The following is a 26,555-nucleotide window of genomic DNA, read 5'->3' as shown; positions in this document are numbered from 1 at the left end:
AGACCTGTCCACCATGAATCTGTCTAAGCTCCTTTTAAAGCCATCTAAGCTGGTGGCCATCACCACATCCCATGGCAAAGAATTCCATAGATTAATTATGCGCTGTGTGAAAAACACTTAGGAACATAGGAAGCTGCCTTATATTGAGTCAGACCCTTGGTCCATCTAGCTCAGTAATGTCTACTGGCAGCAGCTGGCAGCAGCTTCTCCAAGTTTGCAGGCAGGAGTCTCTCTTAGCCCTATTGTGGAGATGCTTTCAGGGAGGGAACTTGGAACCTTCTGCATGCAAGCATGCACTTCCAAGCAGTCATCAAGCACAGCCCAAACAGAGGGCTTAAGCCTCAAACGGAAGGACTCCCTCTCACATGCACACTCTACATTTTAAAGAGACAGACATTCTCCACCCCGCACCCAATCTGTGAGGATTATTTACCAATCTCCTTCCAGTTCTGGGATCTGCAACTCTGCTGGGCTTCTATAACTAGTAGACAGAGAATGTAAGGAAGAGGGGCTCACACAAGTCCAGTGGAGCTGCACTGCACTTCTCAAGGCTGGGAACCCAGTGCAAAACTGGAACAGTGTTGGAGGCATGGGCTGGTGCAGTTCGGGGGAAATTGCTATTTGCCCCATAAGCAGCAGACCTTGAAAGACCATAAAAAGTCATTTCGGAACACCTCCACTTCAGCAGAGATGCCTTGCTGTAAAAAACGTTTTACTCATTTGATTTGCAATTACTTTGTATATCACATTAAAGTTCCTTGCCATGGAGAGAGCCATCTTATAGAACACTGAGGATCTAACTGCCAAGCAAAAATAGAGCGCACATTCCACACAGCAAAAAAAAAAAAAAAAAAAAAGAAAGAGAGAGAAACCAATGGCTGCAAAAAGAACTGCATGAACAACTCTGTAGCTACAGTAGGCAGAAACATAAAGCATGTTTACTCCACTGGGAGGACTGAGGTGTGCATCTGAGCTGTCTTACGTCACAGCAGCTTCGGCCATTCTGCTGACTAACAGGAATGTATCTTGGTCTATCACCCAAATGGTGCTGAGGCTGAGGGAGAGACTCATATACAACTAAAGGAAAATAGGTAAAGAATCTTCACAGATAGCTTTAAAGTGGGAGAAGAACATCTCCACAGTCTCTGAAGTGAGTAAACACTTTAAAGCACAGCATTTCTCCAGGGGCTGTTGCTGGTGGCTATCTTATGTTTATTTTTTAGATTGTAAGCCCTTTGGGGACAAGGGATCATTTTGTTTTATTTATTTATATCTATGTAAACCGCTTTGGGAAGTTACTGAAGAGCGGTATATAAATATTAGTAGTAAACATGCGAGATGGACTTTCTTCATTTGAGGCAAGCCCTCAATGTGGGCTGTCCATTTCTGCCTGGAAGCATCTAGGGAGCACATAACCATGGGTACATTCTTCAGGGTGTACTTAGCTCCTCTAAGTCTTTTGGACACAGTCCTAGGTGCTAGATTTGACCTAAATGCCTTAGGTCTTGCATCTCAAAGCTTACCTCCTCACCAAGACCACCTGAAGTAGGCCAAGTCCAGATAGCAAGAACTTGCATGTCCTTGGGAGGCTACCTTGGAACTCTAGAACACCCTTTCCCTGGAACCAAAGTCTGAGGATCCTTCAGGAACATTACAAGACATTTCTGTTTAGCCAGACACTGGACAATTGACAACATTACTGGAATTATTGATGGACACTGTGAAGGGGAGGGTAAACTGGTTTCTCTTTATCCCCTTTACAAGAAAGAAAAGAAACAGGGCTGCAGGGGACAAATAAAGATTTTATTAAATAACTCTGCCTCTGAATATCCTAGTCTAGATGCACAGTTAAATTTCTAGGTGACATGACTCCCAGGTGCCTGGGATTTGTTAAGCTCTGCTTTAGGGTTGGTTGGGGAGCTAAGATATCATGGATGGACTGTTTAAATATACTACACTAAAATATAACAAATACTAACTAGAGATTCTATGTCTAGGCCATAGGAACATAGGAAACTGCCATATACTGGGTCAGACCATTGGTCTATCTAGCTCTGTATTGTCTTCACAGACTGGCAGCAGCTTCTCCAAGATTGCAGGCAGGAATCTCTCTCAGCCCTATCTTGGAGAAGCCAGGGAGGGAACTTGAAACCTTCTGCTCTTCCCAGAGCAGCTTCATCCCCTAAGGGGAATATCTTGCAGTGCTCACACATCAAGTCTCCCATTCATATGCAACCAGGGCAGACCCTGCTTAGCGATGGGGACAAGTCATGCTTGCTACCACAAGACCAGCTCTCCTCCCTTATGTCTCCTTTTATGCATTGTTTACCCACCTCAAATTTTTGCAAAGCAGCAGTCTACAAGTCTTGATATAACTATAACCTACCCCTGCCTAAAAGGAACTTACTTCCAAGTGATTTAGCCAGGAATTACAGTTTTCACCTTGGGTGCTTGTCATGGTGTTCCCGGGCATTCTCAGGTTCAAGAAACTACAGCATATAGAGCCAAGCACTAGTGTAGCCTTTGGCATACCAGCCATTGTTGAACTACAACTCGCATCATCCCCAAGCACAATGGCGTGTCAAAGGTTGCCTACCCCTGCACAAGTGCCTCTGATGTTATCTGGTCCCATATCACTGTAGTTGTGATATAAAAATTGTCTGTAAAGGGAGTATGGTACACTCTTGGCAGAGTTGACATTTTCAGCCACCAGCCAAGTCTTTTTCCACCTTAGAAAAGTCCCAGGACTAATTCTATTATGACACAATGAGCACTTTCTCATGATCAGTGAGAAAGGGCTTGAAGGAGCGTGGGGAGGAAGGCTAACACTTACCTCCCCCGCAGAAGATTCCTCAGTCCGTGCTGGGCTAGGAGGCTGCTGCTGTGTCAGACTTGTGCAGCACCGATACGTGATCTTTTAGCCCAGGTTAAAGGTGCGCTTGTGCCCTTAACCCTGACTAAGTGGCGGCCAGCAGGCCCCTTTGGCAGGTTTGCCACTGCTGGGAACGATGTGGTTCCCGGAAATTCTTACAATCAGCCAAGACCGGGCTTGGCTTCCTTAGCCCAGTCTTGGCTGATTGTGAGAACAACTTCAATGCCTTGTAAATTAATGTACTGATTAATGTACTGATTGATTCGGAACAGTAATGTACCAAATTGAATTCAGAGCTTTAAAGAGGGACATACTTGGGCATTCTAGAACCATTCACATTTCCTTCCGTTTGGCAAAACAGTGCAAGCCCACTTGTCTCAGGAACTGAATTGGGACCAGGGTATCTGTCAGACGGCATTTGTCCATATTAATCTGCCAGAGCTTTCAGACAGTCTTCTTGGGCCCTGCTCTCAGCTCCGCTACAGATCCAGTTGGAGGAGACCAGAGACAGGACTCTCTCAGGAGTTTTGATTGTTTTTTAGTCCTGACAGCTATTTTATCTTGTCTGTTATTTTATCTACTGTTCTTTTTATATTTTTCTTTATTACTATTTATTGCCTTATTTTAAATAACACAAGCAACAGTGTGCTGGAGGTGGGGGGGCGGGCAGGGCAGAAACATCTTAAATAAACAAATCTAAAGTTTGTATCTAAAGTTTGCATAAAACCAGGAATGTCATTTGTTTTGAGCTTCAGTGCCAAGAATGAATGATACTGAATTCAGACAATAATAATATCTGCCTGGCCTAAGTTTAGAGAAAGAAGGATTTCCAGCACATGCCCCGGACTGTGATGGAAACATCTAGAAGTGGAAACAGGCACCTGGGAGTTTTACAGCCAAGCAGGAAACACCCAGCCCATCCTCTCTGCTCTCCAGACATTAAAATCACGACATGGAAGTATGACTGGGAGGCTATCTGGACAAGTTGCTGCATCACCCGAGTAAACATTGGGTAGTAATGAAACAAAATACTGTCTTACCTGGTAGGTGTTATCAAAGCTGTCATACATGAACCTGGTAATCAAAGACGTTTTCCCCACTGGAAGAAACACACAAAACGGAGTGATTAATATAAGTAGATCCAGATGTGTATTCTAAGTGTCACATTTTATCAAGTTCCAGCAATCAGTTACTACATAATAAAAAAGCAAAGAAAGTGAGCTGGCACATTCAACACAGAGATCGCTCCCACAATGGTGGGTCTAAAGTTCTGAAATATGATCAGCTTTGCCTCAGTTGCTGCACAAGCTGCACTCCGAACTCGACATGGCTATAGTAGTTGAAGGAGCAAAAAAATATTGCATACTGGGATCTATATACATAGACCACAAAAAGAACCAAAAAGATCCCCCACCAAACTGTCCAATGAGGAAGAAATGAATACACACAATATATGATAACAGTATTGTAGAAAATATATTCAGTATAGATCAGTTAATGATGGATAGAACAATTAAATTTTCAACAAGAAGCAATAGGAACCTTCGTGGAAATAAATACAACATATAGATGCTAAAGTCCACAAACTATGTATCAAAATGGAGCAATGAAGTCAATAAGGTGAAAATATGAATGAAGACACAAACTTGAAAAATGTTGCCCAAAATTAAATGTTATACAAAAGACACCTACAGTCACATATATGTAATAATAATGTATTGACTAATGGGCTGGTTATATTGCTAAATATGGTGGAAACATGTTCCTTCTCCCACCACCAACCCTGAATAGGCACCTCAAATACTTGGGCAGGTGGGTGGGGGAGTGACAACACAATCTTTCTGTTTTTCCCTAAATAGCTGCAAGTCACAATCAGCAATGTGGCATATGCAAAGGGCATAAGGCATTTGGGGATTTCCTATGGCCCTTCTCCTTCTGACAAAGCTCCTTGGCAGCACTGCTCTTCTGCCATAAAGGTGGCTGAAATAGATGATACAAGGCATCTGGCCTAAAGCCTCAGTTGGCTAGATGGAGAGGAAGGGTTTGCCAAAGGAAAGGTTGTGTCTTGACAAGGTTTGCTCCCCCTGCCTCCAATAAGATGCAGTGTGTATGTCTAGAACAGGAGTTGCAGAGAAACAGGCAGGAACCTATAAGGTTTTGCTTTTCCTTCTGTCACCACCAATTTCTTCTTTAGACTGGATACTTTGTGCCATCTCTTTTCCTTTTGTGCACTACTAAAAAAGCCCCCCACATCACACCTGTGATACTGCCTTGAGTCCCAGTGTGGGTGGAGTAGTTTAGGTCAACCAGAATATCGTTTTTGGCTGTGAACATTTATTAAAATGACCGCATCACCACAGACCCTAACTTACAATAAATTAGATGAAATTGGATCAACGTTCAGTATAGTGGCAGCAAAAGGAAAGGAGAAAAAACTAAGTCATTGTTTCCCAATCTTGTTTATCTTGAGGAACACGTAAATCAAAGGGGGGAGGGGGAGACTGTCCCAACACATGCTCCTCCCCCCCGTTTCTAGGAGCTGACTTGTTCCCTAATGCACTAGAAGGGGTGTGTCCCTCGGAGTGCATAAGGGAGTGAGCCAGCTCTTAGAGCAGCAAACTCTCACTCCTAACTCTTGGAGCTGGCTTGCTCACTTATGGACCTATTACAGGTCCTTTCCAGTGCATTATGAGGAGAGTCAGTGTGGCATGTGGCCAGTGTTCTGTGGCACAATGGTTGAGAAGCACTGGACTAGATTATTTTACTTATATCACCTGCTTTCCCCCTCCAATAGGGATGTGCCAAAAGCAATTAACATAACAAAAAACAAAGCAGCAGAATATATAAAATTAACCACAAAGAGCAAAGCCGCATATTTTCAACAAAAATTAAATGTTTGTTGAAATAAAGAGTATTTTAATGGCTTTGGCACATCAACAAAGATAGAGCTAAACAGATTTTACCAAATGCTACCCCAGAAAAAGCCTTTAATGCACTGGAGTCATGGTAACCAAGGAAAGTGTTCAATGCATTGAGATCTTGCTATGCACTTTGCCCTTTCTTCCATCTCAGAACCTCCTGGAGGTGTAAACAAAATCTACTGATTGAGTTCAGAGCTAACATAAAACTATGGTAAAATAACCAGTTTACTTCAGACACGCTACAGGCAAACCATGGTTTACAACTGTCAGTCTGTTTCATATATTCACTTCCATTTCTATGATAACACAGCCTTGAGACAGAGCAACTACCTTAACAATCGTTTGTTAGTCGCTTGGGAATTCAGATATAACAGCAAACCACTGTTAGTACAAACTGTGGTTTCCCAATATCTCCTTAACTGCTACCTTAGTCAGCTACCATAGAAAGCCTTTGTTTTTACCATCTCTGGGGTCATTTAGTCCTCCAATATTCAGGATTTGCAGTTGTCATCCCCTGCCCCCTGCTTCAGCTGGGGTCCAACTCAAGTAACATTTGTTAAGAAGCTTTCAGATAGAGCAGGAGGTCAAACACCAGAGTGGGAGAACAAAATTACAAAAAAGCTTTCAGATCTCTTTCTGGGCTGCTTAGTGCTTACATCTCAACGATATGGGAGGATTGAATTAGGCTTTGTGTGATTAGCAGGTCAAAGTCTGGAAAAACTTGGATGCAGTGTGCTATAAAGTTTCTGCAAAAAGGCAGTTTAAAGTAACTCCAGTATATAGTTCATAGGTTTAGATATTATCATCTTAATTTCCTTCCCATTTAACATTTTCAGTAGAAAACTGTGTGTGTCAAAGCTATGAGAGTTTTGCAGATCTGAAGCATATTCAGCTTTGACACACACAGTTTTCTACTGAAAATGTTAAATGGGAAGGAAATTAAGATGCTAATATCTAAACCTATGAACTATATACTGGAGTTACTTTAAACTGCCTTTTTGCAGAAACTTTATAGCACACTGCATCCAAGTTTTTCCAGACTTTGACCTGCTAATCACACAAAGCCTGTTTCAGCCTATATAATGGTAATTTGTCTATGGAGACACAAAAAATTCTTGCAAAATAATCTCATCAGATTAGGCTCTACTGGGACCTTGTCGTTTATTTTCCATGGTGGCTATTAATGTGTCAGATTGCTAGAGAGAAAGTATATTGAAGTATCTTTGCAGAGATTATTAGTATCAACAATAGCCACTTCCCACTATGACTATAATTAAAGAGAAGCGGTGGGCTCTGCTCTCAAATGCACAGATTTATATTATGCAAGAACACCCACTCAAGAGTTCAAGGAGTATTCACAGGAATAGGATTTGAAAATTCCGTTATTCTTAATGCACCTAATGCATCAAAACACTCCGCCCTTTGTAACAGGATACCAGCCAGCAGTGCAAATAAGTAACAGAATCTGTTCTCCCTCCCACTGTTCCTACTAAATGCACAAACACGATGGATGCGCAGAAAAGGCTTTACTGTTCATGTTGCATTCAACCTTGCTCCAATCCCACCAGGCCTCTAGGGCACATCACTCAGTTTCAATGGTGGTGACCAGAACTGAACACACATGAGACTAGGAATGCAGAATAAAGCAATGCCATTCTAATGCAAGGTAGATTCAATCTTCCATTCATCATCTAAACATGGCAGTGGCCTGCTGTGGCACAGAATCTGTCCGGTACACTGTTGCCAAGACCTCGCTTTTGGTCTGTAAGCACTAGAACCTTCAGATTAGCAACTTGCAAAGCCTCTGTACTTTCAGGAAACTCTTTCCACATTAGTCTGCCTGCCCAGGAAGCCCTGCACATCTGCCACACACCCCTTACCTGTCGCAGAAATCCCTGGGAGTGCCCTAGAGTGGACTCAGTGCACATAAGGAGCAAATTACATCACCACACAACACCCTCATCACTTCCCTGGGACTACAAATCACAAGGAAAGATCTGTAGCACGACATGGTATAACTGTTCAACTGGAGAGACCAAAGTTCAAGTCTGGGAGGGCTTTTGGATATAGCTTTGATCCTGGATGTTCAAGTACCAACTGTGGTTGGGAGTGTTTGTACCCAACTCTGGCTGCTGTGCCAAGCGCCTCTTGTTCCTAGAGAGATCAGACCAGGCTATTTTCACACATGCCTTGATGATCTCGCATCTAGAGTGCTGCAATGAGATTTATGTGGGCCTGCCTTCAAAGAGAGGTTGGTGTCTGCAGCTGGTTCAGAATGCCGCGGCCAGACTGCTGACTGGATCAGAATTATGAGATGCTGCTGCTGCTGCTGCTGCTGCTACAACTGCATTGGCTCCCAGGGGGAAAGTACTAAAGTGCTACCTTTTAACCTTTAAAACTATGAAAGGCTTAGGGCCATGATACTTGAAGCACCACCTTCTCCTGAATAAACTTGCCCAAATGCTACAATCTGCTAGGAAAGCCCTTTTCTGCAGCCCCCCAAGGTCTGAGATATACCTACCTTGCTGGAACACAGGGCATCCAGACTCTGCAACTCACTCTTTAGGAAGGCTAATCTTGTCCCTTCCTCAGTAAATATTTTGTTGCTGTAAAACACACTTCTCCCAGCAGGCTTTTAACCTGCCTGATGACTGAGGTTTTAATAAGCTGTTAAATTGCCTTTTAGTTTGTTTGTTTTTATAGAAATCAGTGTGCTGTGTTTTAATTTTAGAAAGTAGTCCTAAGTGTTCGTCTAAGAGAAAAGCAAGGTATACATATTTTTAAAATCCTTGCTCAACTATGGAAGCTTACTGGATGACCTTGGGCCAATTATCCTCTGTCAATCTGGCTTACCTTGTGAAGTTGTTGTGAGGATGCGGAGACGGAAGAACTATGTACACGACCCTGAGCTTCTTACACAAAGGGCAGGATAAAAATGTGGTAAACACAAATTATAATAGTGATGGGCAGGGAAACTTCCCCCACATTGTGGATCTTAACTTTGAAGAACTACTGATAAGCTTCCAGGGAACCCCAGAGTTCCTCAGAACATGGTCTGAAAGTTACTGCTCTAGATCCTCAGAAGTACAGGTGCCCAGAGAACTGTACATGTACATTTGCCCCTTCTGACTCAACAGGTTCGGTTTGTTCTTTAGCATCAAACTAGTCTCTTGGCACATAATTTGTGGAACAGCCAAATTAGATCTATCTAACAGTGGGGTGAACATTTCTTAGCCTAAAAGGGAGCTGTATTAGGATTTAGGATGAGAACTTTATCTCTGTACCTTCTAATAGTAGTCCAGGTTTAGATAACAGAATAAGGGGGGGGGGGGAATGTGTTAGTCCTAGCTGTTTCACAGTCCTGAACCCAGAGTAAATCTCTACATCTCCTGAATACCTGTCATAATCTGGTTCGTATTCTTTTCTATACAAACACATTGCCTTATTCCATTTCCACTTGCTACAATTCCCAGGATTTCAAGGGGTGGGGGAGAGATAAAGAAGGCTAGTCTTCCCTGTATATCCAATTCCTCCTGCAACTCCACCTCCCTATTGGTGGCTTTGGCCATGCACATCATTGTATCTCAAACCTAGGACTTCCAGTGCTCTTAGCCATTAATGTGCTTGTGAGTAATGTACTGTTGCTATAGAAGCATTCCCAGTGGTCAGCTGCACCACAGTTGCATTAGAGAAACACTGCTTAGGGTGGTGTGGTTCCCCACCCCCACCCGCTCTCTGCAAATAAGAGTACTAGAAAATGTAATGAATGCCAAGAATCAGAATTCTATGGAATATTCTTGCTGCCTAGGCAAGTCCTCTCCTCACAAAGCAATTGGAGGGAGGCTAAAGCTGTGTCATGTTCAGACAGAAATTATTTCTGTGGTTTGCTGTAAAAAGCAAATCTTGACCTAGAATTACCACTTTGAATAACTTTTGGTATTCCTTTAGAAGGCCTGCCAACATATATGGGCTTGCAGAATGGGGGTTTAATAACATTCACCCATGAGATAGATGGCTCTGGTTTAGTGTTACTAGCACAAGCCTCAGGTTCATGTGCAAGGAGAGTACATTGTTACTTATGAACAGGATGTGATCCTGCTTGGAAATCCTAGCTTGTTCACAAACTGTGGTTGAAACAAACAATTGTTTGCCAGTTGGATGCAATGACAAATCACGGTTTGGTTTGGGTCAAAAAGTGAAATAGTACATCTGTGGATTCATGCTAGTAATGCTAAACCATGCTTAAATTATGGTTTAGCATTATGTCTGAACCTGGCCAGTGATTAAGACCTATTAAGCTTAATAACCTAGTGGAAACTTTAACCTCGTTTTCTCATTAACAAACCCCACACCAGCCAGTTCAGTTCAATATTGCAGTCTATGAAATGCAGCAGTATCCTAATATTCCATTTGCAGACCTACTAAGAGATGCAATCTCAGCAAAGGGGTGCTTCTGGAAACCATTAATTGATTGCATTGCATTTGTGTCCCACTGTTTCTCTAAGGAACTCAACAATGCAACACATGATGAGTGTGATGCGCTGGGGGATTCCCCCAGGAGTCGGGCACTCTAGGTGACTAATTGCGTGTGCTCAGGCTGCATGCAGCCTGAGGACCCACACAACCTCAGTGCCAGGGTTAAAAGTAGGGTAAAGTTGGGTGGGAGCACTGGGATTGGGAGTGATCCTGGTGCTGCACACGAGCAGCCTAGCCCTAGGCTGCTCATGTGAAAAGCCTTAGGGTTGTATATAGAGGATCATCTTGCCATCTTGTGACATAGGCTTCATGGTTAAAAAAGATGTGAAACCAGGTCTCCTTGGTCCACTGTCATGTTGCTTCTCTGTTTGTAGATATCCATAGCATCTAATTTCAGAATTTATTTTCCAAGTTTGGAGTTCTAGATCTCTGCTATCATCTACTTCATCTACTTCATTGAACTTCATGTTCATCTGCCAGCTTTGTCAAGATTCCATTGCACCAAGTAGAGAGCCAGCGACTTTATACCTATGGAAGTGGTTGGTAACAGGCTTCTGCAATTCCAACTGTCAGCCCTAAGTATAGCACCAGAACTTCAAGTAGCACTTCGGCTGTAATGAGGCACAGAGAAAACTGATAAAAACTTAAGATATGAGGGACTTAATAGTTTGTGTGCAAAAAAAAAGTTCCCATCTTATTGTCTGTGTAAGATTAGAAGTCATTTGTTGCTAGGCAGTTTGAAACAGAGTTTTATTAAAAGCGATGGGCAAAAGAAGATGGTGCTGATTTATGAGTACATGAAATAGCCTTTAATGTGCCACAAGACTATTGTTTACCCTTTTTCTTTAGGAGCAGAAAAAGCTAACCAATTTTCCTGCCAGAGCAAACTAAATTGAAGGTTCTATAGACTTCGCAGGAATCAGTATAACATTCTTAAATCAAGCCCACATGAAGCAACAGATGGCCAAATGATAACCACATATGAGACCAAGTGGTCTGTGAGATTTGAGCACTATACAAAACTACAGTATACACAGAACTATAAGTATAAACTATTCTTCATCTTGTATAGGACATCTCCCTCATATATAGCTGTTAGCATTTTGAAAGAGCAATGGGCAGAAAGTCGTAATATTCTAAAACCATGCCTTGTCAAAGAATGTCATACATAATTCTAAGAGAAATTATTTTGTAAGTGGTTCTTTCAAATTTCCCCAAAAACTTCAATTTCTCCCATCTCTGGCCTTGGCGGCGGCGGTGGGGGGGGGGAGGGATTCCCCCCCACACCTTGGTTTTTCCAGGCCTTCACACCTAAGTACATTCTGTCTGCTCCATTACTCCCAAGCAAGCAGTCCTAGGCTGGAACAAGTACTAGTATGTTGGTTGGCTGGCTGACTGGCTTCAAAAGTGTCACTGACACTAGATACAGGAAAATTGAGATATGGGCACAAAACTGTTCTCCAGAAAGAAATACAGAATGTTCATTTCGAGAAATGCAAGCCTATCCTCCCAATACAAAGACGGACCAGGAAGCAGCTTGTTTAAATAAACCCAGATTTTATTTCAACCCTACCGAGAGAGTCTACCAGTCATTGAAAAGCAAGCTGTACCTCCTAATTGAGAGGAAATTATTGCTTTTGGTAAGTTTATGTAAGATGAAGTGCCACAGCAAACTTCTCAGAGAGCAGATAATGCTGGGTAGCATCCACAGCAGCACGTGTGGAATCAAAACACACAGAGTTTTCTTTTCCCCACCCTCCCTGCAGCCCCAGAGTTGCTGGAAAAGCCATTGCCATAGGATGCCACACTAGGGATGGATGTGTAGAATTAGTTCGATCATGAACAAGACCACTGTGAACTGGTCCAGTCTGAGTGGTTCAATCGGGAACCACGTCAAAGAGGTTTGAGCTGGTTTATCAAACTGACTGGCCCAGATACTTGATTCGACCAAGCTGGCTCGGATACCTGCAGTTTGGTCTGAATTTGGACCGAACCGTGGTAACCAGACTGCACCAGCCCTATACCACACCAATAGTTAAAGAGGAGGCACAAGGACACCTTCCACTCCACTAGTGGAAGGCATTTCCAGGGCCCCCTGCTAGTGGTGTGCACAGAACTGCAGAGGTGCAGTTCGACGCCAGGGAGGGTGGTTCTTTAAGGGCGGGTGAGGGTGCACTTACTCCTCCCACCGCTTTCCCCCCGCCAGCACTCCGTTTTTGGTGAAAGCCATGGGGTGGCAGAGTACCTGCCTGCCGCCCCTTCCCCAGTTCTTGGCCGGAAGTAGCGCCTGCGCGTGCGCCCAGTGGGCGCATGCACAGGCACTACTTCCGGCCTCTAGAATGGCTTCCGGACCGGTTCGTGCACATCCCTACCCCTGCAGCCAATGGCATTTCATCCCATAACAAGGATCCCTAGACTCTGGGAATAGCTTTTCTGGCTGCAGAAAGAACGCTGAGAGTGGGATTATTGTTTCTGCCAACCCTTGCTTCTGTACAAACCACTGTAATGCTACCCTCTATGTTGGGATTAAGACCAACCACCAAAAAAGAAACTAGAATTCTGTTCAGAACCCAGAAAACTGAAAATTAACTGGCATGAAATACCTTAAATAGACATTAGTCCAGTCAGGAACTATGATGCTGAAAAGAAAGGGTAACAGGCAACAAGAAAGCAAGAAAGGGTAACAAGCAACAGTAGTGAGCAATAATGAGTCATACTGAAGACTTACCCCACCCAGTGTGGAAAAAGGATTTTTGCATCATGTGGTGGTACCAAAACCACTATTTGTCATCACTTCACAAGGTAGTGCAAGTGGGGCATGAAGGGAAAGGTAACAACCACAATTATCAGGGCTGTCTGCAGGTACATACACAGCAGAGTCAGGGGACTAAAAAGCCAATCATTACCATATAGGAGACTCTTGAGAGTGAAAAGCAAGGCTGGCAGTTGAGCTATGGGAAGTCATAGGAAGCTGCCATATACTGAGTCAGACCATTGGTCCATCTAGCTCAGTATTGTCTTCACAGACAGGCAGCGGCTTCTCCAAGGTTGCAGGCAGGAATCTCTCTCAGCCCTGTATGCTTTGGTAGTTTGTTGGTTCAATAAAAAAATCTTGTCCTATTAAAAAATAAATAAATCTTGTCCTATCTTGGAGATGCTGCCAGGGAGGGAACTTGCAACCGTCTGCTCTTCCCAGAGCAGCTCCATCCCCTAAGGGGAATATCTTATAGCGCTCACACTTCTAGTCTCCCATTCGTATGCAACCAGGGCGGACCCTGCTTAACTAAGGGGACAAGTCATGCTTGCTACCACAAGACCAGCTCTCCTCTTGACTGTGAAAAGAAGGGAAAGGTCCACAAATAATAGTTTTGGTCTTTACTCAAGAGAGAAATTGCTCACAGCAACCAGCAAGGCTAGATTCAGAGATTTTATAGGGTTAGATGAAAATGCACTGGCCCCACCTGAAAATCACCAAATCAGTTGCTACAGGAACTGCCTTCTGGTCAGTGAAACCCAAGTGCAGTGGAAAGAAGAACAAACAGTCTTCCTTCTATCTGCCATGATGGCTGGTGCAGAAAGTAAGGCATTTGGGATTGATCTCTGGAGTTCCTGGTCTGACACTGCCAATAGCATCATGCATACTTAGTTTGAGGCTTATAAGAGCAGAAGGGATTTTATTTACTGAAGTGCTTCTATCCTGCCTTTTAAACCCCAAAAGCTCCCAAGTTGATTCAAATTTAAAGAAACAATAATATAAAATAAATACCATAATTAAAAGCAGAGAGGAAATGCACAATTTAGGGATCTTAGAAAAAACATATGGAGGGAAACCACGGCAAATGCATGGCAAAGTAGAATTGCCTCACTGCTGTCCTTTCCCGCTATTCACGGGAATTAATTGCTTAATTCTCTTACATTTTGTTATTGAATTCATCCATTACCTAGTAACATTCGGTTGATTAATCAATTACCTAGTTAATTGTTCTGGGGAAAGGAACAATGGGAGCTAATGCTTCTTGGTTGGAAAACTACATTACCTTGTGTGGCCATTGTGGGAAACAGGATGCTGGACTAAATAGGCTTGGGCCTGATCCAGCAAGGCTAACCGATTCTGGATTGCTCTGCTAATGTCAAGAGGAAGAGGGGGGGTGTGGGGTGTGGGGAAACCTGTATGGTAAAATGAGCAGTTTCTTGTCAAGAAAGGTTCACTATATGCAGATACTTTAGAATCTGACAAACTTGGTGGGATGTGTGTGGCAAGCTCCAGGTTTGGAGAGCAGCTTCTAAAAATGTAGTCAGTGGGGCTGTTCATACAATCATGTGTGCAGCTGGGAAGGCAGGGTTCAATCTACCTTTCCCCAGACGACTGCTCACAGCCCCAAAGGCATGCATGACGCATGCCCACACAACCAGCACTGTTAGGAGCAGCACAAATGAATCTTCACGCTGCTCCCAGCGCGTATAAACAGGTTCTCTTCCTTCCACACCACTCAAATGCTCTTTCCCGTTTCTGTAGCTGTGCAAAAGCATGCTGCTCTAGCTCGGGGTGGGGGGACAGTTCATCACTCCTGTAATTGCAAGCCACTGCCATAATTACTTTGGGCCGCAACGTAAGGAATCTGGGGACGGCAGGGAAGAAGACCAAGAGAGAATAAAATGGGCAAGTTGAAATGTGTCTGCACAAAAAGCCTTGCTCTTTCTGCTCATTAACTGGTACTTTCGCCAGGTCTGTATTAAGGCTCTGAAACTGACCTCTTAATTGCTTTCTTTAGAAAATTAGGGCTGCTGCAAGAGATAGTTTGCCTTAATACAAAAGCAGGGATTCAGTAGTAGCAAATGCTGAATCACGGTTCTACTCCTTCCACATTGATTCAGTTCCTATGCAGCCCATGAGCCCCAGCTAGAATCCTGACAAGAGACAGCTTTTGTTTTCCAAAGTACATAGGAGAAAGCGTGAAAATATAAAAATGAGGCCTTAAGCCTATTGCAATTGCCTAGATTGGGGAAAAGACAGTATTTCCCAAACATTGAATATCTGACACACAGGCTTTTCTCTCCCGGCTTACAGCCACCGCCACACCTACCCAACTCTCTGACCCCTCAGCAGGCATCTTCCTGGCAAATGCGGGACAGCCCAGTTAGTAATGCTTCCCCTGTCCCTTGCTTTCTTCCTTTACATGCTTCCTGGGCAATGGTGATGTCCCTGAGCTTCCCGCATATCTCTGGTACAGCAGCACTTCCATGCTTCAGAAGGATGCCACTGCCCCTATATTGGCAGACAGGAGAATCAGCATTGCAGGGCTTCCCTCTTCGAACAAGGGGGAAGTAGTGAGTTCAGCCAACACGATGACCATGTGTTCAAAGACATCTTCAGTCCATCCCATGGGACACTTAAGTGGCTAGTCACATCTAAGAGTCATTTCACTACCCAGAACAGAAGTTAGATTCCTTGAAACTTCAGCAGTTATTCTTACACAGACACACTTACACTTAACTCATATCTTGAGCACACACAAACAGGGGAGCCAGTCCCACTTGCTGCTGAAAGAACCCCTTAAGAAATTCTCATTTCTAAAGAAATAAGAAAAGGCTGGGGAAGGGACCTTCCATACCATGCAATTTAACAGATCACAATACTAAGGATTAGTAATACATCTAGATATTTAGCTAAACCTGGCAAGGACCTTGACTCGGACACAAGGAGACACTTTTCACACAACACATAGTTAACTTATGGAATTTGCTTCTACAGGATGCTGGGATTGCAACTTACATGGCTTTTAAAAAGTGATTAAGATAAATTCAGAGAGGATAGGTCTACCAACAATGATTTGCCATAATAGCTAAATGGAAACTCAACATTAAGAAGCAAGTTGTGCCTCAACAACAGACACTGAGAAGGTCTTTCCAGAGCCTACTAAGTAGGCTTTCCAGAGGCATCTAGTGGCTACTGCTGGAAGCTCTGCAGAGAGTTACAGGTCAGGAGGTACACATGATCTGCTTAAAAATATTCTTCCCCCACCCCTGGTCCTTACATCTCAGAATACCATCTGTTTTTGGCCAAATCTTTGGGTTACTGCAAATTAAACTACAGCTTGACACTTCTTCTGTTTAACAAGGTACACTGAAGATTTATATTCTGCCTTTTCATTTAATAATGAAGTGCTCAAGGTGCCCAACATATTCAATTTGAAAAAAATCAGTGTTTAAAAAAAGACAGCAGAAAAATACAAAAAAAAAAAAATCAAATAATTTCTGCAGGGAACAAAATGGTCACATAAAAGGTCGTCAAAAGATGTCAGAAAGTAAGAGTCAAGTGTCCTCCTGGGACAAGGTGGTTCCACATTCTGGGAATAATAAGAAAGTCAACTGTACTTCTGAAAGTGATGGGACACAACAAAAGGCCTCTCTCACTGAATGCAGTGGATAGGCAGCTTCATATGGGTGAGACAGGGTATACGTGCTCCTCCCTTGTTTGCACTGAAGGTAAAATTTATTGTGCTTTGAAATAGGAACAACATGTGCCATTAAAGGTAAAGTGTGTTGTCAAGTCGATTTTGACTCCTGGCGCCCACAGAGCTCTAAGGTTTTCTTTGGTAGAATACAGGAGGGGTTTACCATTGCCTCTTCCTGCATAGTATGAGATGATGCCTTTCAGCATCTTCCTATATCGCTGGTGCCTGATATAGTACCAGCAAGGATTTGAACCAGCAACCTTCTGTTTGTTAGTCAAGCATTTCCCCACTGCGCCACTTACTTAGCCTTTAAGTCAGTATAGCTTAAAAAGGAGGGACAGGAAAGCCAACATCCAGGTAAGGAATGGATACTAAAGAGTTAAGAGTATGTTGTGCTTTGTATATTATATATTAAGATGGGGTGCGGGAATTGGAAATACACACAATACTTAATTAGGTGCACAGAAGATAAGCATTCAAGGTTTCCTGGAAACATAATCCAGATGCAGCATAAGAACATAAGAACAGCCCTGCTGGATCAGGCCCAAAAGCCCATCTAATCCAGCATCCTCTTTCACACAGTGGCCCACCAGATGCCGCTAGAAGCCACAGGCAGGAGTTGAGGGCATGCCCTCTCTCCTGCTGTTACTCTCCTGTAACTGGTACTCATAGGCATTCTGCCTATGAGGCTGGAGGTGGCCTACAGCCCTCCAACAAGTAGCTGATGATAGAACTCTCCTCCATGAAGTTATCCAAACCCCTTAAAGCCATCCAGGTTGTTGGCTGTCACCACATCTTGTGGAAGAGAATTCCATAAGCTGATTACGCATTGTGTGAAAAAGTACTTCTGTTTGTTGGTCCTAAATTTCCTGGCAATCAATTTCATGGGATGACCCCTGGTTCTAGTGTTACAGGAGAGGGAGAAGATTTTCTCTCTATCCACTTTCTCCACACCATGCATGATTTTATAGACCGCTATCATGTCTCTCTGCAGTTGTCTTTTTTCTAAATTAAACAGCTCCTGGTATTGTAGCCTTGCCTCATAAGAAAGGTTCTCTAGGCCTCTGATCATCTTGGTTGCCCTCTTCTGCACCTTTTCCAGTTCTACAATATCCTTGTTAAAGTACAAAATAGTGATTAGATTTTAGAATACAAAGCAAGATGGTAGTTCTCAAATGGGTCCTGGCGTTTTCAACTACAAAACCAGAGTCTTGAGCATGCTCACTAAGCAATCCTTTATACTAGCAAACTAAGACAAACCCCATCCCTTTAAAAAAAAAATAATGGGACAGCTATCAGCTAAGTATACAGGACTAAAAGGATGAAGGAAGACTGCATGAATATTTATGACTGTCTGGTGCAGAAGAACCAAGAAAGGAAGCTACAGAGTGCAATGAAATGGCATGAAATAATGAGGGACGACAGCCACCTAGCAGATGAGCAGCCTCAAAGGGGAGAAAATGCTGCAAATTTTGTTAACAATTGCAGGGAGAAGCATCCCCAGCTTAGTCTCAACTAGTGCACTAACACCAATGGAGAGTAATTTGCACCCCAGGTTTGGGCACGGGGAGGTCTTCAGCAGGCACTTGGGAAGCAGTGAAGACCACCATGGTTCAGATAGCTCTAGGGCAAGCTAGGCTACTCCAACCAGTTTTGTAGGCAGGTAGGATTAGGATTTTTGCAGGTGTTTAGGTTATGCTTTGGGGACTTGGCTTGGATTTTAATCTTCACTGTATTTTAGCAGGGATTGTGAGCCACTTTGAGACACCAGTTTTAGGGCTAAAAGGCAGATTAAGATTTTTAAAATAAAACAGTGTTGGGCAACCCCCAAACTAGTTAGTCATGATTAAGCATCACTGAAATAAATGGAACAGGTTAATCATGACTAACTTAATCCTCACTAATTGTCCTGTAGGAGGAAAATGGCAATAGTTTGCTTGTATGGGAGGAAAGGACTGATAATACTCCCCTGCTAACTTGGCAAAGAGGTACCTTTTTAACATGGTGCTTCTCTTTAATTAACAGGGAGAAAGTAACTGGCCCTACCCACCCCCAGCACAGTACCTGCAGTTACTGTTGCTGGTATCTATCTTAAGTTTCTTTTTAGATTGTGAGACCTTTGGGGACAGAGATCCATCTTATTTATTATTTCTTGGTGTAAACCGCTTTGGAAACTTTTGTTAAAAAGTGGCATATAAATATTTGTTGTTGGTTGTTGCTATTGCTATAATTATAATAGGACATCATTGGCACACTTAGTCTCCAGGCAATGGGGCAGGCTTTGCCCCCTTTCAACTAGATCTTAGACTGTAGTCCATTTACTAGTTCTCAATAGGTACCCACTGTGAATCAAGATGGCTCTTTTTAGGCACAGTCTCATTCTAGTTTCATTTCTTGATCCACCAGAATGTGATGGGAGTAACACTCTCTCTCTCTCTCTCACTCTCTCTCTCTCTCTCTCATATTAGTTCATGATACTGTTGGAACTTTCCTTACTTGAATTATCTACATTCCATATGGAAGAAGTCAAAAATTTAAAATCTGTTGACCAATGCTGCAAGAAAAGAAAGGAAATCAGGAATAGCTGTGCATATTTCCAATGCAAATGTTAACAAATGCACCTGCACTTCAAAACAATGCTGACATCTTTGGTCACTGACTTTGAACAGTCTCTTGTGTAGTTGGAAGCTTACTACAAAGCAGGCACTGAATGCAGAGAAACCTGAAGAGGCAGAAGATCAGATCCATCTGTCACAGTCTGTCTGCCACCAGGTGCAGGCTGAAGGGCTTTGTTCCAGTCAGACTGTCAGGCAACAGTCAATGTAAACATTCATTTTCATGCCTGCCTGTTGGCATATTCATAAGAGTGCTCCCATAACTTAAAAAGAGCTGCAACTATATTACAACTATACCTTAGCCAGAAGTCAGGCAATTAATAGTCAGATCACACTTTTATAGAACAGGTGACTGAGAGAAAATGCAATGTGAGTTTGAGAGATGCTGACATTGTGCTGGTGTTTCTTGGAATCTGACTGTGTTGCCTAATCAGGGATGCATATTTTCTGTGCCCAAGAGTTTCAAAAGCTGCTTTCAGGGGCCTGTGGGATGGAGAGGCAGAGTAAACAAATGACATTAAAAAGAAAATGTATACTCAGCTGGACCAAAACCAAACCAAAAACTAGATGAAGGGCCGACGAATCACAGGAACATACAGCAGACACAAGTAGTAGAGAGTCAGAAATGGTTCATTTTTAAAAACATTTTAATGTCATGGATAAAATGGTAAGGTACTGCAGGGAAAAGTACCTTAGATTGGAGGAATCAGCCATCACAAGCAACAAATGCTTGTTCCAGAGTATCTCCAAACTGCACCTGCTACTGCCACTTAATAAGCACTCTATTAGCAATTCACACCCAAGAAAGAGTCAAGTACTTCAGCAACGGCATCATTTCTGTTGCTCACAGGAAGTTTACAAAGAGGAAAAGTCATGGCAATAACTTTCCATGAGTTATCAATGTTCAGGGTTCCACATTTTTGCTCATGATAGCAAGAATGCTCTTGCCCTCTGGGGAGTACAAGTCGCCAAACCTTTGTTCCATCCTCGAAGGGCAATTGTCCCTGTAGATGTGTGGTGATCCACATCCTCTCCCCAATGCCAAGGCTGGCAGGAAAGGCGGCGGTTTGGCTGCTGCATTACCAAGCCGCTCAAAATACCTCACTAGCACAGAGCCGGATAAGCCCCTTTCCAGCTTCAAGCTTGTAGCTGGGACCTAGAGGGTTGCCCCTGGCTAGGAACATAGGAAGCTATCATATACCGAGTCAGACCCTTGGTCCATCTAGATCAGTATTGTTTACACAGATGGGCAGCAGCTTCTCCAAGGTTTCAGACAGAAGTCTCTCTCAGCCCTATCTGGAGACACCAGGGGAACCTTCTGCATGCAAGCAGGCAGGTGCTCTTCCCAGAGCAGCCCCAACCCCTAAGAGGAATAACTTACAGTGCTCACACATGCAGTCTCCCATACTGGTTGCATGTGGAGACATGAAACCAGAAGACCAGTGGAGGGGCAGGATCCCCCAAACCAGTTTTTGGTTTGGTTACCAAGTCCAGCCAATAACTGTGGACCCAGTCAATTATTCACAGAAGTCCTTCAAAACAATGATTACTGAATGGAAAGTATCAGTCCAACATCAGTTGCTAAATCCACATGACATATGGCAGTGGTTTCCAACCAGGAGTATACAAAGGGATACATCTAAGGCTTGCAAGGGGAACTCAGAGGCCTCCCACCTCCCTAACTGGCCTAGTAATTAGGGTGTAGCTTCGTTGCTTCCTGCTCAGAGGACATCTCTGCTTCAAGCTGAATCCAGGAGGGGAGGGGAAGTGTTTACAGCAGTGTCCATCTCTCATCTCCTTGCCATTGGAATTATTAATTTCAGTGCAAGTACTCATGGGGTAACTTAGTCTGGACGTAAGTCAGTGACTGTGACAGCCCAAGTCTTAAATGTCTTTGAGGACTCCTTTATGGTGGATCTCAGAGCACATCTGGACACAGTCTCTTGGCATTTCACACTAGCATAGAAAATTAGCACTTGGATGCACAACTTAGTAACTGTCAAGTAACACAATGAATGCAAGTTCTCTTCCTTAGGAACACAGGAAACTGCCATATACTGAGTCAGACCATTGGTCCATCTAGCTCAGTATTGTCTTCACAGACTGGCAGCGGCTTCTCCAAGGTTGCAGGCAGGAATCTCTCTCAGCCCTCTCTTGGAGATGCTGCCAAGGAGGGAACTTGAAACCTTCTGCTCTTCCCAGAGCGGCTTCATCCCCTGAGGGGAATATCTTCCAGTGCTCACACATCAAGTCTCCTATTCAGATGCAACCAGGGCAGACCCTGCTTAGCTATAGGGACAAGTCATGCTTGCTACCACCAGACCAGCTCTCCTCTCTTTACTTACTCTCCTCTCTTCTCCTTTGTATTCCTTACAAATAAACTTCTTGGCTTGGCGGGAAACATTTTCATTATTTATTACATTTATAACTGCCCCATCCAAAAGGCTCTAGGTGGTGCACAGTAACAAAAACAAAACCTGCAAATCGGTCATTTTAAAAACAATCAATACAAAACAATATTAAAAACAGTTTAAAACAATTCACAATTAAAACATTTTAAAACAGTTTTAAAACCCTGGAAGACCAGCCAAACACTGCCTTTAGGAGCCATTTTTGTGCATTTGGTTCAGTAAACGATGTATTTTAGAATGCTTCCACACTGGTGGTTTACCACTGAAAGACATGGAAACTGCCATGGGAGACATCCGACTACTGAAAATGAAAATCCAACTTTGGTGCAAACAGTTTTGAGAGAGACACTCAACTGCTACTTTTCCTCCCACAGGCACAAGCACCTATTTGTTTTGTGAGAACATACATATAATCCAGAAACCATGAGAAATTGCTCAGGCATACTTCCAAGGATAAAACTTATTTCAGCTTCTAGAAGAGTCTAACTGATACCCAAATTGTAAGAAGATACAATATTAGGAAAACTGTTAATATTCTGCTGGTTCAGCTGTTGACACAGCCCATCATGTGTGTCTCAGATGAAGCCACAATATAAAATTATGCAAGCACTCTTCCAATTTATTCCCCCCATGTTCTAACTGATGAAAGGAACAGGGATATGGGCAGCTGCTAGGAGCCTCCTTGAAGAGGTCCTGCTGCTAATGTCTGTCCTGGACTCAAGGGAGCCCTGCCAGGAAGCACAGGCCACCAGCTGGTTGGCCCACCCAGTGGTGGATGCAGGTCTATAGCACATTCTATAGCCAGCTACCATCCATCATGTTTTTACCCCCAACAATGGCCCACATAGCATTGTGTCCCCTTGCATCTTGCATGACACTACATGGAGCAAGCTACAGTGCTGCTATTGCTACTGGCTTGCCATTGCCTGCGTCTGCTGCCACAGCCTACAGCCAAGTACAGGACGGGAAGAAGAGCACCTTGCCCAAAGGTCCCCTCACACTTAGATATGGGCCTAACAAGTCCCAATGATACCATGACAAACTGAGGGGAGCACTGAACGCTTCCCAAATTCCAGGGTTTAACAAGTTAGAGCAGAAGGCTTTTTGAGACAACATTAAAGGGGCTTTCTACCCCAATTTTTATGACACTGATATTTGACATCGATATTCCAAAGATTTTTGAAATAGTGCTGTCTCCCATAGAATTTAAGGAAAAATTATGGGATTGCCGACTGATATTATAACAACTGTAGGACACACAGAAGTTCACAAGCCCACTTTTGTTGTTGTTGTTGTTATTATATAGAATGCATGTAGAACGACTACCCATGAAGTGGCTTTACAGAAAATTGACATTTGAACTGCATGAGAATGTATGAGCCCTTTCTCATGATTCGTGAGAAGGGCTTGAAGGGGCAAGGGGAGAAAGTCTCAAAAAGCTTACCTTCCCCACAGACAATCCTCTCCCTGTTGCTAAGTGGGTGGATCGCCTGCCCAGACAATTGCCGGTTTCTGCCAGCAGAACCGAGGGAACGCCCATAATGCACCACGCAAACGCACAGTGCATTATGAGGAGTGTGTCGATGCCAGCTGTGAGGCTGCTGGTGTGTGGGTGCCATGAGACACTGACACATGATCAGTTAGCCCGGGCTAATGGTGCGTTTGCCGGGGCTAATGGCAGGATCAGTTGCCCTCCTTTGCAAGTTTGCTGCTATGCCGCCATCAAGAGCCACCTGGCTCCCAGTGGTTGTCACACACAGGTAAAACCAGGATGGGCTTCCCTAGCCCTGTTTTGCCTGTGTGAGAGAAGAGCCTCTATGCATTTTAACTCAGCCTCAAACTGTTTAATCCACATAGAAATTGGATATCCTTTTAAGTGGAGGACTATGATGTTTCAATATACACTACTGATCCCCTGAACTGTCTACAACAGGAGTCCACAGAAATGTCTTGGGGGTAGGATGGACAAGGATGGAAGCGAGCTTAGCAAAGCCAAGGAGAGCAAACAGCTAGGTTTGCCCCACTGACCTTCAGCACTGCCAACTAATACAAAAATAAAGTCAGAGCACAAAGTTAATTAGATGACACACTATGTCTATACACAGAACTGGTAAGAGTCAGAGGAGTGTTTCATGTCTCCCTAGGTAAGTACATCTCATGAGTCCCCATGAAACACAGAGGAAACAATCCAATGAGTCATTGCAATGAAATATGCAACATCCATATTGTATGAAGTGAAGGTAGACTCAATAAGGCCAAGCTAGACAGGTCTTTAATCATATCATCTGCTGCTGTGCATTATTTTTTGCACATGTAAGTATTGGGAGCCGGGGGGGTTCCAAATGGGATGCTATTTTTCCTCCCCATGCCTGCTATTTACAAACAAAGGCAAATGTTGAGATTATAGCTATGTCTAGTTTGATCCTAACTACATACATGAGGAGACCAGGAACACGTGTCTATGGGAGCTTTGCATTTGAATGGGAGGTTACATGTGAGCACTAAGATGGGGCTGCACTGGGAAGAACATCTGTCTGCTTGCAAGCAGAAGGTTCCAAGTTCCTTCCCTGGCACCTCCAAGATAGGGCAGAGAGAGGCTCCTGCCCATAACCTTGGAGAAGCCGCTGCCAGTCTATGTAGACAATACTGAACTAGATGAACCAATGGTCTGATTTGGTATATGGCAGCTTCCTATGTTCCTATGTTCCACTGGAGACGAGAAGTTCCATAAGTCCAGCTGTCTGCTACCAAGGTCTACACAGAATTTCACTACAAATGATTTGATGAACAGTTCTGTTCTTGAGCTACTGCAGTATCCCGAGTTCCCTATCAGCCTTAAAGATATGAAAGTGTTGCTTTTGCTAGATATCCTCAGAAGAACACTGAAAAGCAGGGGTGTCAAACATGTGGTGTGTGGAGCTCAATGGTCCGGTTCCCTGCTCCCCTCTATCATCATCTGGGGGCTCAGCTATAGCATTTCTGCGCCGCCCCCTGCCTTGCCACCCGCCTCCTCCTTCCTCTGCCACCACTGCCCGCCAGTCACTTTGCAGCTGGGTCTTGCCGCAGCAAGCAGACAGATTGTTTTCTCTCGCACAACTGATGAAGCAGGCTATCTGTCCTCTCACCGTGACAAGAGCAGACTAGGAATGGCAACAAATGCACACACACCCTGATGCCATCACCATACATTCATTCATTCATTTATTTATTAGACATATTTTTATACCACCCAAAACTTACGTCTCTTACATCATTGCACACGTGTGCCTGTCACCATTCCAGTGACTCCAGATGATGGAGCCAGCGTGGTGTAGTGGTTAGAGTGCTGGACTAGGACGTGGGAGACCCAAGTTCAAATCCCAATTCAGCCATGAGACTTGCTGGGTGACTCTGGGCCAGTCACTCCTCTCTCAGCCTAACCTACTTCACAGGGTTGTTGTGAGGAGAAAAGTATGCAGTACACCTCTCTGGGCTCCTTGGAGGAAGAGCAGGATATAAAATGTAAATAAATAAATAAATAATACCTCCCTTGCAGCTCAGGTGGAAGAGGAATGCTGCAAGTCCATCAAACAGTAGAGGAGGAGAAAAGAGGCCTTGAAGAATATATCAAGGACAGTGAAGAAGATGCACTTCAGATGGTCAATAACACGAAACTATTCAACACCAATCAAACAAAGCAGGCCTACAAGAAAGAACAAGTCAAGAACCGAGCAGAAAAATGAGCCACTGCATGGTCAATATTTGCGCAATATAAGTGGAAAATCAGACATCACCAAGACCTTGCAATGGCTTAAGAATGGCAACTTGAATAAAGAAACAGAGGGTTTAATACTGGCTGCACAAGAACAGGCACTAAGTACAAATGCAATAAGAGCCAAAGTTGGAAAATCCACAACAAACAGGAAGTGCCGCCTTTGTAAAGAAGCAGATGAAACTGTGGACCACCTAATCAGCTGTTGTAAAAAGATCGCACAGACTGACTACAAACAAAGGCATGACAAGGTAGCAAGGATGATATACTGGAACATCTGCAAAAAATACAAGCTACTTGTAGCCAAAAATTGGTGGGACCATAAAATTGAAAAAGTTGAAGAAAATGAAGACGTAAAAATATTATGGGACTTCCGACTACAAACAGACAAACCATCTGCCACACAATACACCAGATATAACTGTAGTCGAGAAGAAAGAAAAACAAGTGAAAATAATCGACATAGCAATACCAGGGGATAGCAGAATAGAAGAAAAAGAAAAAGAAAAAAAATCACCAAATACAAAGATCTACAAATTGAAATTGAAAGGCTGTGGCAGAAAAAGACCAAAATAATCCCAGTGGTAATTGGTGCCCTGGGTGCAGTTCCCAAAGACCTTGAAGAGCACCTCAACACCATAGGGGCCACAGAAATCACCATCAGACAATTACAAAAAGCAGCTTTACTGGGAACAGCCTATATTCTGCGACGATATCTATAACAACAGCAACAACATTGACAATAAAATTCAGCCATCCCAGGTCCTTGGGAAGGACTCGATGTCTGGATAAAACAAACCAGTCAATAACACCTGTCGAACTGTGTAAATAAATAAATAAATAAATAATAGGTCGGCACAGAGAGGCCAGCACCATGCCCCCACATGATAAATGGTTGGGCAGCCCCCCTGAAGGTGCATTTGTTTACATCTGGCCCACTGCCTGATTGAGTTTGACATCCCCTGAGCTAAAGTGCCACACTCCACATTACTGCTACTTAGCAAATTGCAGGGAGAGCTGCATTACAGTTTTCTAGAAGGAAGCCTTCCAATGG

The 26,555-nt window shown here is 43.5% G+C and overlaps 1 protein-coding gene across 2 annotated transcripts in view; it reads right to left on the bottom strand.

The window, feature by feature from the left end:
- Nucleotides 1–26,555, bottom strand: part of RAB6A (RAB6A, member RAS oncogene family) — a 103,231-nt gene that overhangs the window by 26,496 nt on the left and 50,180 nt on the right. For both annotated transcript variants that reach the window (XM_053311241.1, XM_053311240.1), the window contains exon 2: nt 3,913–3,971. In XM_053311241.1, coding sequence (XP_053167216.1) covers nt 3,913–3,971 — 59 coding nt within the window. The remainder of the gene's footprint in view (nt 1–3,912; nt 3,972–26,555) is intronic.

The sequence above is a fragment of the Hemicordylus capensis genome, chromosome 3 (genome assembly GCF_027244095.1).
Source record: "Hemicordylus capensis ecotype Gifberg chromosome 3, rHemCap1.1.pri, whole genome shotgun sequence".
NCBI classification, from domain to species: Eukaryota; Metazoa; Chordata; class Lepidosauria; order Squamata; family Cordylidae; genus Hemicordylus; species Hemicordylus capensis.
This window is presented reverse-complemented; position numbering and strand designations above follow the sequence as displayed.